The sequence below is a fragment of the Anguilla rostrata genome, chromosome 17, assembly GCF_018555375.3.
Source record: "Anguilla rostrata isolate EN2019 chromosome 17, ASM1855537v3, whole genome shotgun sequence".
Taxonomy (NCBI): Eukaryota; Metazoa; Chordata; class Actinopteri; order Anguilliformes; family Anguillidae; genus Anguilla; species Anguilla rostrata.
In genome coordinates, this window is record NC_057949.1 from 8598642 (window position 1) to 8615443 (window position 16802).

General features: G+C 43.6%; 1 protein-coding gene across 4 annotated transcripts; it reads right to left on the reverse strand.

The window, feature by feature from the left end:
* Positions 1 to 5823: 5823 nt before the first annotated feature.
* On the reverse strand, positions 5824 to 16709 carry hmgxb4a (HMG box domain containing 4a). Of its 4 annotated transcripts, none has more exons than XM_064314236.1 (13): positions 16439 to 16709; positions 15501 to 15574; positions 14401 to 14537; positions 13699 to 13777; positions 12395 to 13120; positions 11022 to 11264; positions 10307 to 10512; positions 9479 to 9560; positions 8673 to 8737; positions 8270 to 8372; positions 7632 to 7804; positions 6853 to 6975; positions 5824 to 6560 (listed from the first exon to the last, which is right to left on the reverse strand). In XM_064314236.1, exons 2-13 carry the CDS (start codon positions 15535 to 15537, stop codon positions 6516 to 6518), a joined length of 2019 nt encoding a protein of 672 aa, XP_064170306.1. In that variant the 5' UTR covers positions 15538 to 15574; positions 16439 to 16709; the 3' UTR covers positions 5824 to 6515. The 4 variants fall into 4 exon arrangements, with proteins under 4 accessions (XP_064170306.1, XP_064170304.1, XP_064170305.1 ...); XM_064314234.1 differs by having other exon boundaries at positions 14401 to 14540; XM_064314235.1 differs by having other exon boundaries at positions 14401 to 14540; positions 15501 to 15605.
* Positions 16710 to 16802: the final 93 nt, after the last annotated feature.

Sequence of the window (16802 nt, forward strand, 5' to 3'; positions counted from 1 at the left end):
GAATATAAGAAATTTTTTATTTAGACCATGCGGGTCACCATAGACGTCGGGTCACCATTGTGCACAAACCTGCATCCCTAATTCAGCAAATAATTTAACTAATTATATAATCAAGATCTGAGGCTGGAATGAAAACCTGCATACACACGGCCCTCCATGGCAACGAGTTTGACACCACTGCTTTAGAGTACCAGAAGGATCCGCCCCTCCCCCACTCACAAGGCTACACAGCTATTTGAGCAAACCCCCCTAATCTCTCGTCTGGACAAATATAACCTCCATTCAGCAACTGCCCACCAGCTGGCTGTCCCATTCGTTCAAACATCCAGTAGTAACTCCTTGTGGCCCCAGTGTCTCTGACCTCATCAGCCAATAATGGAACAAATCCCCCCCCCCCCAGTCATTCAGTCTGTTTTCTACAGACATCTACAAAACTCATCTGAACTTTTCAGAACTAAACCTCAATATTTCTATTTAATAAAAAATAAATAGAGAACTCGAGGCACTAGCATGACTGTAACTTTAGCTAAATTCTGATGTTTGCTTACCACATGGGATTCACTTTCCCTCATTTTTAAAAACATTTTTACGCTGCTTTGGTTACACGTGTCTACCAAATGACTACATTATAAATTGTAATTGTACACACACTGGACATTCCAACTATAGATAAACATATGACAAGCACACAGAACTGAACAGAGACACCGTGGCATTGTGGCACTGGACACCGTCAAGATGTTTTCCTTAATCCCCGTGACTGCTGCTTCCAAACATCACCACTAGGGGACACTATAACTATCTTACATGTAGTTACAACCCTCGTCTTATCACGTCCAGGACATGCCAGTTAGCCGCTGTGCCAACGACTCTGCTTTTCTGGTACTGATACAGTACTAGCTTAAACTTAACCACGATGATATCTATTCTTTTATAAGAATTTACATTACTCTTTTCAGTCAATGAGGAACCAAAACATGTTTTTGCAAATTGTCACTACATATTATTTGCATTTACCTTCAGTGCCACTTTAAAAAAAAATTTGCATGATACTCACACAGAGATAAGGGATCCCTGCATTTTTAAGCGGACTGTGAACTTGCCTGGCTGAGGGGAATGTGATGACATCGCTCTGCCTTAAGACGAAATTAGCGTCTGCTGAGGACTGTTTCAGTATCTTCACTGCATCTGCCCTTGGTCGCCTTGTTTTCAGTCTCTTAATTTCTCTTCCTGTTCGAAATAATACAAGAATGCGTCACTTACTGTAGCACTTCCTGCCACACCTCTTTCTCTCTCTCTCTCTCTCGCTCCTTCCACCCTCTGAAGCATAAAACACTCTCCGCCCGTGTGCTCTCCTTCCTGCCCTCTCTCCCTCCCTCTCCCTCCCGCCCTCTCTCCCTCCCGTTCTCTCTTCCTCTCCCTCTCGCCCTCTCTCTCTCTCCCTATCTTTCCCTCCTGTCCTCTCCCTCTCGTCCTCTCTCTCTCACTCACACACAGCACATTTTTCTCTAACACCCTCATTCTACACCTTCTCTCTCTCCCTCTCTATTGCTCTCTAATCCACGCTTTACATACCAAACACCCTGTTGTTCTCAGACCTCCAGGAATGAAACCGCAGGGTGAAAGTTCTCCTGCCGTGTAAGTGAATCAATAGCTCCGCGTAAGCCAGGCTCATCCAGACAAGAATAGTGGAACTCAGAAAGATTCCTTTGTGTGCATTTCAAAAGAGTTGCTGTTTCAGAGGTATTCAGAGGCTTCAGAGGCATTTCTCAACATGCCAGTTTCAATGGCACTGAAACAGAGCTGGGTCAAATATGTATTTGTTTTGAATTCAAATAATTTTCTGTGATCTATTGATCTTGCCAGGTGTAATTGAGCCTGCCAATATGACCAGAAGGCAGGGTTTGCACTTTTTGAGAGCATTTCATTAGTTCCAATACACCAAACAAGATCAGTAAAGTGTAGAAAGGTATTTGAATCCAAAACAAATACGTATTTGACTAACGTCATAACAGAGCCTTTGCACCAGCTGTTTCACTTCTATGAAAAGGATTCCATTTATGGGTACAGTGTTGTTCCCTTTCCCTTGCTGTCATTTCAGATCTCAACCTATGAATACCTCTGTACAGGGGTTGTACTGTGGTTCATCCTGCTAAAATACTAGTTCTCAGTGCAGTAAAGCACCCCAGTCTGCTATGGAAACACAGTGAAACGTAAGAGGTGAGATTGCATTTAATCACCCTTGCAGAACAGTACCAGTGGAAATAAGTGCTAAAAATGATGCTGCTTTTAACAACAGATGTGATGGTAGTAAATCTCAACTGGCAGGCCTCAATAACTAGTTCTACACAGACATTAGGACTTTCAGCAGACAAATTCAAACAAATGTCTTGGATTGGCATTCAAACTTAAAATGGAAAAAAAGAAATCCATGACCCATCTGTGGTCATGCTTGGCCCTGACACCCCATAAATATCTTCCAGTTCTGCAGGAGGTGGGACCAATTCATTGTATGCCTAGATTAGGGTCTCAGCATGACTTAATTGCCCCGTCCACATTTCCTTTGATGTTTGTCGAGGGGAGAACAGGCGGCTTTCTTGTTTAGAAACAATATAATATTTATGAACCTTAAACAAGTTTGCCCTATCACAATTACATTGTTTCTCTCTCTTAGGCCATCATGTAGCCACTCAATATCCGAAAATATATATCCACAATGGATGGTGACACAATTTTCGTGGTTTTGGCTCTGTACTCCAACACCTTGGACATGAAATTAAATAATGAAAATTAGATTAAAGTACAGACTGTCTGCTTTATTTATTTGCAGGAACTTACATCAGGTGATGAGCCATGTAGGAATTTCAGCTTTTATTATACGCAGTCTCTCAGAAGTAATCAAACAAATGTACATGATCTTAAATAAAGTCATCATATTTAGTAGTTGCAAATCTTTTGCATTAAATGAGAGCCTGAAGTCTGCGACCCACAGCCATCACCAGATGCTGGGTATCTTCTCTGGTGATGCTCTGCCAGGCCTGTACAGTAGCCATCTTCCGTTCCTGTTTGTTTCAAGGGATTTTTGCCTTCCGTGAACAATGTGACCGGGTCCACCACATTATCAGATCATCCCCAGTTATGCCCACATAATGTTTTATTTCAGTCCACAATGTAGGTATTGGTTTTATCTAGGTTCCCACCGAGCGCAAGGGTGCTATAAAATTCCACCTTACACTACCATTGTATTTAACATTTAATAAGAAATACATTACGTACACATAAACAGATAAAGATATTATATTTGGTTTATAAGCTGCAGAGCTGAAAAACTACAAAAACTACAAGTTCTGTTGCCCTGCCCTTCTTGCCAATGTTGAAATAATAGCTCACGCTTGATAAACAATTGTTCAAAGGCATATTTTAACAGCGGAGAGGTGTGTCATAAAGGAGGATCATGTCCAATATCATCACCTGCTTCACCCCCTTCACTCATTTGAGATTTTTAAAGAGTGCCTGGCCAATCAGCCCACCGGCAGACCGGGTGAAAGACTGGGTTGTTCCGGACCACTCGGCAACTGGCACGGCGAAGGTTTGCCAGGCTCCACGACAGAGCCGATGAGAGGAGTCGCAGGGATCATGTCCAAACCTCTTTCCAATATCCCCAGCCTTTTTTCACTCACTGAGAACAGAAAGAACACATTGATCAATATCCCTATCAATCACTATCCCGTTGAGCTAATGCCACTTTTACATACTTGCTAAAATTCTGATCCACAGCAACTGTTTGTGCAGATTTCAAATGATAGGTCTCGATTAGCTGACATTTTTCAAATATTTGGACGTTTTCAAATGGCTTGGATATGACATGGCCGTGTAGTTTAATGGGTAAGAAATAATGTAAGTGAGGCTTGTAATTCAAAGGTTGTGGATTTGATTCCCAGTCGGAAAAAAATAGGAGTCCAAATTCTACTTGGCTACAAAAAGACCCGGCTGTATCAGCTAATTTTGCCGGTTGTGCACAGCCATGTAAATAAATTATCAGAATGTCCTTGCAGGTTTGTACAAAAGCAGCAGGACTCGTTTGTTTCATATGACTCAAGCTACATACCACACGCATACAACGGCACAGATGAACTCAATTGCGATCGGCAGATAGCCGAGCATGGTACAGTCTCAGTCTCAGTCCTGAAATAAGTTCCATATTAATAAGTCCAAACATAAGCTACCAGTGGCATAAACCACCAATGCAATAATAATACAGTCCATGTCTTTTTTTTTTAAAGATCAGTAATACGGCCAGAACCTTTTCCCTTTGTTAAGGTTATGTACCTTACTGAACTATAATAATACGCGATAATATAATATAAAGTCATGTAATGACTGATTCTGTGGGGTGGAGGGGTGAGGAGACCCCAGATTCAGACACCAGGCACAGTGGCACTCACAACCAGGCGGGACCCAGTCCATGCTGTTGCCTCCCACCAATCGGAGCAGGTACTCCTTCTTCTTCCCTTGTTTTGCCTCCCCCAGCTGCCGTTCCATTCCCATTCCCTTTTTCTGCGTAGTCCTCCGATATAGCCCTGAGGTGGTCTTGAGAGTGAAATTTAATGTGAAACTCAAGGAACTATCTGTCAGTAATAACATAAATATTCAATTTCTGAATCAAGCGTGCTAGGAACTGAAAAACAATTTTATATTATAAAAATGTTTAAGAGACAGGAATAACATTGTAGCATTAAAAATGTTACGTTATAATTATTTTCAATAAATTAGAACAGAGGCAAATATATGATTGTATGCAAAGAGTTGAAATTAGTAAGTCTGGTGTGAGAAAGTCAGGAAACACAATTTATAAACAATAAAACCACAAATCTCCATTCAAGTATTGGATGTGGATCAAATATTTAAATAACAATGATTTGGATTCTAATATTTTCATGGCTCTTAAACATCTTTATAATTATTTATTGAGAACAGGAGAAATTGAGAACTTGAGAACTTGATGTTCCAAATAATAGTGTAGGATTTAACCCAGGTCAACTATAACACCCTGAAGCTCTGATCGGGAAAAAACAAAAGATGCTGTGATATTAGCTGTAATCGTCCCCACTCACCCTCAGTAATGAAAACCATTTGATTTAAAAAAAATAAGGTACCATGTCTGATTCTCAACACATCATCCATCCCATTAGAGTTGCTTTTCAGACGCTCTTGTCCAGAGAAACTTACGGAAGCCAAGGACAAGTCAAGTCAAGGAGGTGTTAATCTCAGGAATACAAAAGTGTGAGATCACCAAGACGGCCCATTTAGTCGATAAGTACAACGTTCAACAACAAACAACAGAAACAAAAAGAACGCAAGACATATAATCTATCTTTACAGTTATACCCATAACACTCCCAAAAGAATCCAATATAAAGTATATGTCTTTGTTTACCTGTAGAGTAATGAATGAATCAGCCTCACCTGTCCAACACTTTCAAGGGTGTAACACAGGTGGTTTCATATTATATAAGCATATACAGGAGTGTAACAGGTTCTTCCAGATAATAGTAACTTAATCACAACAGAAGGGACACAACACTTATAAACATCCTGTATCCATGGAAACATAGTTTTACACAGATACAGCAAATTTGGTTGCCTGGATCATGAAATTAATTCAGATTCAGTCTAGTGTAGCTCTTTCAGTGTGTCAACAGCCACTACAGACGAGACCAGCCAGCACCCCACTGTTAAAAACAGAAACAACTCACCTTCATCCACCACCAGTGTGCTCTGCTGGTAAAGCCTGACATTTCCATTGCACAGAAATAAAAAATGTACAAGGACTGAAATATTTTAATGGCAATAAAAATACTGCTTACAGTTGTATGGTTACAAAAATGACCACATAAGATTTTTTTTTTTTCCTATGCACCTATCTACATTCTAAACATTTTCTTTCTTTAAAATAAAGCTCAAACTCAACTCTTAGTTCAATAGAAATATCCAACATGTATAAAACAAAACGTCGGCCTTTAGTCATTACAGAAATAATATCACTCCTTAAATACCAAGTTTATTCTCTCTGTGTTACGGGTATTTATAAAAATGAACGCAGCAGGACATTAAAATTTGTGTGCACACATGCACACACACAAATACATACGCACGCTCACACCCACACGCACACACATATACACATATACACAGACACACATACACACACACAGAAATAGTCAAATCTGGACACACAAAGAAGCTGAAAGAAAAAAGACCTGTTCCCTAAAATCTGTTTAATTTTTAAAAACGACTTTACAAAAACGCATGTATAAAAAATGTTAAGAACCAAGTTAAAATCCAGAAGTGTGTCTGTTGCCAGCTCCCCATTGTCCCCATGCTTGATCATAGCATGTCAGGTTCTCACACTGCCACTCCCTCTTTTTTTATGGGGAAAAAGCACCCCCCCCCCCAATTGTTCTTGGGTTGGTATGCTCCAAACAGCCACTTCCTCTCAGTGGTCCAAGCTGCCCTCACAGCCCTGGCATAATGTAGGCAATATTGTCCAGGGTGTTTGACTGGAAGGTCCCAAAGAGGAGGGAGGCATGGGGGAGAAAGGCAAAGGCAATTTAAAGGTCTCTTAAACAATGGCTGCTATGTGCATCCACGTGCAATAAACATAATGTACACATGATCCAATACACCCAAATATTATTGGCATACCACCTTACAGCATACAGGCAGAATCAATTCCAGGTTCAGATATTGACAAATACAGCATATTATTACATATTATTTCATAACAGTAGTAGGAATAGTAACAATACTATGACTAATAATAACAATACTGATAATGATGAATGCACTCACCAGTACATGACGGGGGCAGCTACTGAGCTCTGGGACCTGTGCGGTGAGGCACGCCAGAGGCCCGAGAGCACAGAGTATGGAGTCTAACAGCACAGACAGGCTCCCCGAAACAGCCACCATGCCCTAGAGACACACACAGACACACAGTCATGACAAAAAATCAGCTCAGCTCAGCTCAACGAAATTCAGCTGCAGTTCAGTTCAGTTCCTATTCTGTTTTACTTCGTTCAGTTCAGTCACAATTCACTTAAGTTCAGTTAAACTCACATTCATTCAAATAAAAATTTAAAAACTACAAAAAACTGCTACACTGTGATATGCAACATACACTACACTTCCAAAAGTATGTGGACACCTGAACATCACTCTCACATGCACTTTGAACATCTCATTCCAAAACCAGAAACTTGACAAACTGACTTTTTGGAAAAGTGGCATCCTTTGACAGATTGAAAGTCACTGAGGTCTTCAGTACAATTCATTCATGCTATTGCCAATGTTTGTCAATGGAGATTGCATGGCTGTATGGTTAATTTCATGCATATGCTAGCAATGGGTGTGGCTGAAATAGCCAAAACCACTCATTAGAAGGGGTGTCCACATACTTTTGGAAATGTAGTGTATGAAAATGCACAGGAAACAAGGGATAGTGATAAAAAAATACATTCTTAAAAATACATAAAAGCATCTGAAATCATTTATGAAATCATAATCAATAATATTAATAATAATGCTTGTAACCGTGGTGACAGTGCATCTGTGCCTGTACCACTGCTGACCTCAGTCTCCTGCAGCCGATGGCCAATCAGAGACAGTGATTCCCCCAGCAGCTGCAGGTGAGCTGCTGCATCAATGGGGTCCACCTCAGGCACCCGCGCCGGGGACAGGGACACACCCACCGACACCCGGCCTGGTGACATAACCCCGCCTCCTCCAGCCCCTTTCACTGAGCCTGAGAGAAGGAGAGAGAGAGATGCAATTTGCGTGCTGTTATTTTTTAAAGTTTACTCATTTATTTGTTTATTTTCTGTGACAGTTCTCTGCTAATTATTACTTTCGCAAGACCCTCCATAGTATGACCGAGATGCTATTTTACGTACACACCAACGCGCGCGCGCGCACACACACACTCACACACACTCTCACACACACACTCACACACACACTCACACTCACACACACTCACACACACTCACACACTCACACACACTCTCACACACTCACACACACTCACACACACACTCTCACACACTCTCACACACTCACACACACACACACACTCCACACACTCACACACACACACACACACACACTCACACACACTCTCACACACACACACACACACACACACACACACACACACACACACACACACACACACACACACACACAAACGAGCCCACCGGGGCAAAGGTACCTTTGCTCTTGCACGCGTCTGCGCCGGAGCTCTTCCGTTTGACGGTTGTGGCCTCCGCCTTGTTCTGCTTGTGCTGCAGGTACTGCGCCTTCTGCTTCCACACCTACAGGGGGCGACAGAGACACAGACTGAAAACTTGGACTACTGTCGACACAGCATGAAACATCCATACAGTGACAAGTCCCACCCCCCAGTCCAGTGTACAATCCAAACTGACACTCAAAAGCATGTTCTGTATATATTCAATCAACAACAGATCAGGGATGCCACAACCCTCCTGTAGTGCTGTGTGCACTAGAGCGTAAAACAGTCTTGCATGCGAGTGCATCAGTGCAGTGCTCCTTGTGCAGATGCAGGTAACACACAGGGGAATAGTGAAAAGGGAGGGGGGAAGGAGGCTTACGAGTTTGTCTTTCTCCGGTAGCTGCTTCCACACGTCAGCTAGCTTCCTGCTCAGCTCCCCAAACACTGCAGAAGTGAAAAGACAGACTCACATGTAACCTCTGTATGAAAAAAAAACACAACAGGCCTTTCAGAGCACAATAACAGTGACACGTGCAGATACGTCAGTGGAGCATAACGTTCAGGGAACTGGGCTGTGTGACTGCTGTGGCACTGACACCGAATCCTTCGCAAGGTATTCCACTGGAATCACTTCAGCAAATACCCAGCTGCATAAACGGACTGTACGTAAAAACAATCTGCAAGTCATTCTGGACAAACGCCTCCGCTAAATTCCTAAACCACAACGTGAACTACAAAGTGATAAAATTGTTCTTGAAGGACCAAAAAAAAAACAAATAAGTTGGAAGTACTGGCCTTGGAAACAAGACGTGCAGACTCTTTACCCCTTCAACAACTTACATTACATTACATTACAGGCATTTAGCAGACGCTCTTATCCAGAGCGACTTACACAACTTTTTACATAGCACTTTACATTGTATCCATTTATACAGCTGGATATATACTGAAGCAATGCAGGTTAAGTACCTTGCTCAAGGGTACAACGGCAGTGTCCTTACCCGGGAATCGAACCTGCGACCTTTCGGTTACAAGCGCAGTTCCTTACCCACTGTGCCACACTCCGTCCTCACTTAAGCAGTAAAGTGCAGGAGCACGTCAAAAACCAGCAGACACAGCGGCACTCCGGGATCTGATTTTGAGACCCCTAGGTTTTAGAGTGTGAGGTAAGAGAGCACAACGCACCCAGTCCCGGCTGCTCGGCGTTGATGTTGACCCGGTACTCCTTGCAGAACACCTGGTACGCGGTCATGTTCTTCTTCTTGGGCTGAGAGAGACACACAGCACACTGAGAACAAACCACATCTTACACAACCCCGCACAACACCTGCAGCAACTATATACATCCCGTTATAAATCCTATTTAATTACGCAGGAACGCACTGGATTCGCTGAAAAAACTCAGCCGAACACAGCAAAGTTACTGAGCAAGCCGACGAGGACAAATTACTTTCAATTGCTCACTTTAAACATGCAAATCATGACTCTTAGTGAAATATGTCCCTGCTTTTAACCTCTGCTCTGCTTTTTAGTAACTGTTACACTGCTGTCTCATTCCCCATTTGATGTTTGTAACGTTTGTCTACTGTCGTGTGTAACTGTGTTTTATGTCAGGTCCCCCTTGCAAAAGAGATTTCGATCTCAATGGGGCTATTTCCTGGTTAAATAAATTATTAATTTATTTTTTTAAACATGCTAACATACGAATACGCTAACAAATTAAGTAAGGGCAACACCAGAAGAGAGTTTACATTTATATATGAAAAAAATTTGTAAAGGTGATCAAATCTGCCATTGAAAGTAGCCAGAATCAGCTGAGGAACAGAAAAGCAGAAGAATATAAGATGTATTGTACGTCACGTGCAAACACAAGGGAACAGACCTGGTGGTGCACCTGTAGGTTTTAATCTGTAGGACTTTCACCCTGACAGAGTTCTCAATATTCATCCGCCATCACAGGTGTCCTCTTAGTCTGCCCCCTCTTCCCCAACCTCCTCTGCATTCTTTTCTCACCTTGTCTTTGTCCTTCTCTGCCTTTTCCCTCTCCTTCTCCTCCTTCTTCTTCTTCTTCTCATTCTGCAAGTCACTGCCCACATGGTGGTGTGAGGAGACCGGAGAGGTCATGGTGTAAATCCCCACGGTCGTGTTGTGATTGGCTGAGCTGTGGGAGTGGGAGTGGCCTCGTGAGGCATCACCTGGAGAGAGCAGGACGGTTGACCCTGTGAAACAGAGTAGGGTAAATTCAGACCAATTTCAAAAATAAAATAAATACTAATCGGTTAATAAATCCTAAACCTGATAGGATCCTATGATGTGCAGACGAGCTGAATTTGGACCATACCATTACCAACTATGGCCAGTAGCCCCACAGGGTGATCAATTAACGTATAAATGGTCACTGCACAACCCAGGGAAAGACGGTTTAGGTAAGCAGGCAACTACCAGCCTCACCCATTACAGAAATAGAGTAGACTGAAAATATGTCAAAATAAAATATACGATTAATATGTTTTTCACAATATGTGGAAAAGTACACAAATTATTGCTGCTTTCAGATACTGTAAATCATGCATTTTTTAAGTATAATACATTACCGTATAATGTATTTATGATTCCATATTTTGAACACAAAAAGGCCAGATAGGTCTGATAGAAACACAAAAGACCTCTCCTGCCCAACCCCTCCCTCCCTCCCTCCCTCCCTCCGTCTCTCGCTCTCTCTCCCCACCTGTCTGTCCCGCCGCTCCTTTCTTCCCCCCTCCGCGGCTGTGCTTCTTCTCCCGCCCGCTCTTGTCCTTCTCCCGCTCCCTCTCCTTCTCCTTCTCCTTCTTCTTCTTGCTCTTCTTGCTCTTCTTCTTCTTCTTGGCCAGGTGGGTGTACGAGTCGTCGATGACCAGCTCCCCGGCCTCCAGCTCGCCCGCCGAGGAGGAGCTGTCGCCCGCCAGCGCCCCCAGCGCCGCGCCGTAGTGCCCTGGAGCGGGCAGAGGAGGCGCGTTACGCTACCGAGGCTACGTCAGGCTTACATTACATTACATTACATTACATTACAGGCATTTGGCAGACGCTCTTATCCAGAGCGACGTACAACAAAGTGTAATAACCATAACCAGGAACAAGTATGACGAAACCCCTAGAGAGAAGTACCGGTCCAAGTGCAGGGAACAACCGCATAGTTCAACTTGGACCCTGAAGGTTTAAACTGATTAACACTAACAACGAGAACGGCAACAACGCAATCTATGGAAAAATAAAAATAAATAAAAATACAAGTAGTCGTTAAGACAGCTGATGCGCCTAAGTCACCTATGAAACAGCTGCCTAGTTACAACCCTAAGTTTAGTCATTTACAGGGGGGAAGGGAGGGATGGGGAGAGGTGCAGCCTGAAGAGGTGAGTCTTCAGTCGTTTAGCGCCGCGCTTTCCGCCTCGACCGCTAGCCGAGGGGAGACGAAGGCCCGGCCTGGGGGGCGGAGCCAAAGCGGCTCGCGGGAAATCAAAGGATTTGTCAACGGGGCACGGTCGATGCACATCGAACGTTAACGGGCGAACGCGGTTCGACGGGGCGCGGTCAAAGCGGATCGAGCACGGGGCCAGGATCCACGAGCGGGTCGTGCACAAAATCAATCATCGCAATCCAAGCAGCGAGGTAAACGAGGTGAATAAAAATCACAACTAATACCTCATATCCTCAGTGGAGATTACCTTCACCAGCGTTCTCCTCGGCTTTGCCTTGGAACCTGCACCTCTGTCTTTAACCGATCAACGAACACTAATACAGCTCACATTTTCACAATGTTACCTGACCCCACATACACCCAATTATGAACTAGCGATCCAAAAGCACAGCTGTTTAAGCCAGTCCAGGTTTTTAAAAAAAAATTTATTTATCCTTTATTTAACCAGAAAGGTTAGATACAATATCTCTTCTGCCAGGGAGTCCTGGTCAAGATGGCAGCAGTCTTACAAGAAGAATACTAGTCATAAAACCTGGAATGGATCAAACAACTACACTTTGGGAGAGTACCATTTCCATGCCAGTTAAAAACCCTAACCCTAACCCTAACACTGAACATTCTCTGTTCGACCTCAGTTCCACACTCACCCTCAACCTCCACCTCCTCTCCGACCACGGGCAAGGGGTCCCGGTTCTGCTGCTTCTTTTTGGGGGCCTTGGAGAGCAGGACCCTGTCCCGGTCCTTCTCCTTCTTGGGCCCGCCCTTCCGGAGGCCGGACGAGGACGACGAGAGGGAGGAGGAGGAGGAGAGGGGCGGGAAGGGGAACCCCTCGCTGGCCCCCACGCCCACCCCCGCCCCCGCCACCCCGCCGCCCTCCGCCTTCTCCTTGGGCGAGAGGATGAGCTTCATCTTGAGCCCCTCGGCCTCTCTGAGCGTGAGCGGCTCGCCGTGTCCGAGGCCCCCATGACCGCCGTGACCGCCGTGACCCCCGTGACCCCCGTGACCTCCGTGACCCCCGCCCCCGCTGTGGTAGAGCGACGACTTGGAGGAGTGCTTCTTGGAGGAGGAGGAGGAAGAGCAGGAGGTGGAACGGGAGTGGGAGGAGGAGGAGGAGTGGCCCCCCTTGCTCCCGCCGGGCCCGCCCCCCTCGCGCTTGCGCTCCTTGGAGGAGGAGTGGGAGGAGAAGGTGGGGTAGGAGGGCTTCTTGTGCAGGTGGGGGTTGGGCTCGGAGCCCGTGGCCATGGGGGAGGTGATGGCCTGCAGCAGTCCCATGGCCGTGTCTGTGGAGTGGGGGGTGTGGTGAGAGGAGCTGGAGGAGTGGTCGGACAGCTTGCGTTTCTTCTTGTGGGGGGGTGGGCCAGAGCCCTGTAGGTCTGGGGCGGGGCAGAGGGAAGGAAGAGTAGGTTGGAGGTAACACATAAGAACACAAGAACACACGTCTACTAGGACCACCCAGCACTGCTCTAGCCCGCACATGTCCCACGTCCTCTACTACGTGAGGTGTCAAACTGTTCCACACATCGACAACTTCCCAAAAATAATTCCTGATATTCACGCAGCACTTACTTTTTGCTGATTCCATCAATGCATTCCGTTCTCCTTGATACACTTTGTCATGTTACAGTACAATAAAATAATTTAATTTAATTTAAATTAACAATTTAATTGAAGGAGCACATAGAAGGAATGCATAGCTGCACACTAGTGAAACTGTAGTATTTCTGTTTTTTGTTAAGCAACTTGGCTTTTGTCCCGGGTACCACTACGGTTTGCTCTGAGATTATATTAGGTACCCGTCAACAAAGTAAGTCAGAAGAACAATAAACCACCATCGAGCATCTCACAAAAGCATCACACAGTTCTCAAAAATACATTTTCTGTGCCCTGTAAAACAACCAGCACATGAAAACCTTGGTTAAACCAGCTACATGCAAAAAGCTCCATCCCTCACCTCTGTAAAAATAGTCCTCGCTCGAGTGCTTCTTCTTCTTCTTATGCGAGTCTCCTCCTAATAGGAAGAGCTCAGAGTCCTGAGGGGAGAATGGAGAACGGCAGAGGCTAAGACACAAAGCAACTTCTCCAGTGCGGCACAGTCTACAGATGGACCAATACCAACGGCAGTATTATTAAAGGCAGGTGTTAATGTGACAAAATGACTGGATACTACCCGTACATGCAATAATATCCATAGCGGCAACGGCACTAATTGGCATTAACAGGACTACCATAAATCATTTTCTGTTTACCTATTAACATGCTATTAACTGACATTTCATGGGAATGCTGCCTTCACAATGAAACATGTTCATCTAGTTGTTCGTGTGTTTCGAAAACCCAAACGCTGATGTCGCTGCATTTTCAACATTAGTGTTTAGGTGTACTGAATTTGTATAATATTTGAAGGAGAGTTCTGCAAAATTCACAAACTGATAATCAGCACTATGGTTTGGCAATATCTACTGACTGTAATGCATACTAACACTGAATATTAATAAACTGAATTGAGGAACCGATCACGATAAGAGACACAAAATGCACAGATATGAGAGGGACAGCGGGAGAGGAAGTGAGAACAGAACGCTAGACAGGTCTACACGGATGAGGGAGAAAAAAAATTCCAATGAGCAAACTTGAGAAATGAGAGCGCTGTTACCTTGGGCCGTTTTTTGGAGGACTTGCGCACCTGCGCTGCGATCTCCTCCTCCTCCCTCAGCAGGTCCTTATAAGACCTCCTCTTCTCCCTCTGACTCCGCCCAGCCACCAAGCCCACGTCCCCCTCCATCCCCGAAACTTCTGAAAGGTATTCAAACATAGTATATCTTTGCTGAAAGCTCCTGGCAACTGAATTTTCATAAGGGTCCAACTTCACAATTCTGCCTGTTAAGAGCTGGGGATTAAGGCACACCTGCTAGGGGCTACGGTCTCTTGGGAACATGCTTGGGATTAGGCACTGCTCTGCAGAGGGACTGTGTGTGCTTGGCACCTCCACTTATTCACTTTACTTCAAAATGCTTATTCACTCTTTGCCAGAACACTTACATTTTTTTTTCCAAATGGATACTAGGATTGGGGTCAGTTCCATATCAATTCAGTCAATTAAGAAAAGAAAATGTAATTCATTCGATTCACCCCCAACCCACCCTACTGGATACGTACATGCTAAATGATAACTTTTTCAGGGGACAGTCCTTGCTACCTTATAGAGCTCTTTCCCAATAAGACTGCCACACAACGCTTTATGAATGTAAATGATTGCAGGGAACTGAAATACTATTTTAATGAGTTAATTGAAAGGACAGCAGCGATTGGAACTAAAACAAAAGAACATAAAATTAATTATTTAAAAGACAGAAAGTTGTGAAATATGTGAATCACAGAACAGAAACAGAAACTAGATATCATTATAGGGACCCACATACCAAGAAAGACAGTAGAACAAATACAAAAAACAAAATGAGAAATGACAACCTTATGAAATGACCAAACCTACCTCTGTGACTTATCAAATGATTTCAATGTTCTATTCAAAACGTGTGAACATTTAATAACTTTCAAATAATAGATGAGGGAGAGTCTAAAACAAGACAACACATTTAAAAAGGTCTGGGGTCTCTTAAAGGACAATTAGCAATTCAGATATTAACAAGATCAGGTCGAAGTAGCTAATTACACAAATTCAATTATGGGATTGTGTCATACGTAAGCAAGCCTAGAGAGGTTTTTTAAAAGACTGAAGAAAATGAGTGCCCATACCTATCATCCCTTTCTTCTTTATTTCCTCAAACGCCATAGTCCTCTTCACTGGTCCAGTCACCGTTCAAGGCTCTCTGTTCACAGAAATATATCTTTGTCCATTAGCTAGATAAATATTAATGCCGTAATGTCATTAGCCAGCGGTAAACGAGTGAAAATGACCTGTGTTATCAGTTTAATTTAGCCATCACCCCGGGCAACGTCAATGTTAGTTACGTGTTATTTTCAGAAAATCATACCCAACTAGTTAGCTATTAACATGTAGCTACGAACAAACACACATCGTCTGAAATATTGTACAATCAACGTTAGCTTGCACGATAATTCGGCCAGCTACGGTCTAGTTTCACTTGGCTATAAGGGAAGCTAGCTAGTTCTAGGAATCCATTTTAGCACGTAAGGAGTGAATGCTAGCTGGCTAGCTATCGAAATGTAATAATCCAGTTTGCTAGTCTGCTAACTTAACTATCCATCTAGCTGAATTCTGGTTAGACTGTTGGCCGGTTAGCTAGCTAATATTTGGTAAGGGTAACATTTAGCCGTGTTAGCCAGCAACTTAATCTTGACTAAATCAAATGTACAGATAACTAATATATTTGCTAGACTTGATAACGTTAAATCTGGAAATATTTCCCGCCTACTTTCAAAAACATATACAAACACACCCCCTTCAGCCATCACCATTCTGTTGTCCCGGCACAGAAACTATTTGAAATACTCCCGGCCGGGTATGTGCATCGCAATTCGGGCAGCATGGCTAATCGAGCCCATGGATTTGTAGCATGTAGGCCAACTTGGGGTTTAGCGAAATTGTGCGACATAAATTGTACAACATATAATGCGTTGCATGCATAATTCCCCCTCTTATTTGCAAATAATGGCTAGATATTCAAGCTGTAAACAAATGAATATATATAAAATATAAATATTTGAATTACCTCCGCTCCACAGATAGCTACCATTTACTGCTTGGCAGCCGCCATCTTTGAATTCAGTAAACAATACGCGCTGGCACATTGGGAGGGTCCTGAACTGCAAGCGCGTACTACGACCGTAACTTTGATGGCAATAAAATAGATTATATTAGGTTATAGTATTACTTTTTAACAGGTATTCCGTAAATTAAGATTGCATTTAACGAAAAAGGATACATCGTAAAGTGGCGCATTAACTGCTACTGAACGTACTGGTGGACACAGATGCGGCCAGAGCATTTGCTAGATAAATCGCACGTAGGGCGAAATCGAAAACATTACACAGCTCGAAAACTAGTCAATTAACGTTGCCAAAATGCAATGCATA

Bases quoted from the DNA above. Each gene is read 5' to 3' on its own strand.
- hmgxb4a (XM_064314234.1), bottom strand. From the start codon at position 15,537: ATGGCGTTTGAGGAAATAAAGAAGAAAGGGATGATAG. The intron at 11,265-12,394 runs GTGAGTGTGGAA...TGCCCGCTCCAG, and splicing joins AGAGGAGGTGGAGGTTGAGG to GGCACTACGGCGCGGCGCTG. The intron at 8,373-8,672 runs GTAAGCCTCCTT...CGCCCCCTGTAG, and splicing joins TACCGGAGAAAGACAAACTC to GTGTGGAAGCAGAAGGCGCA.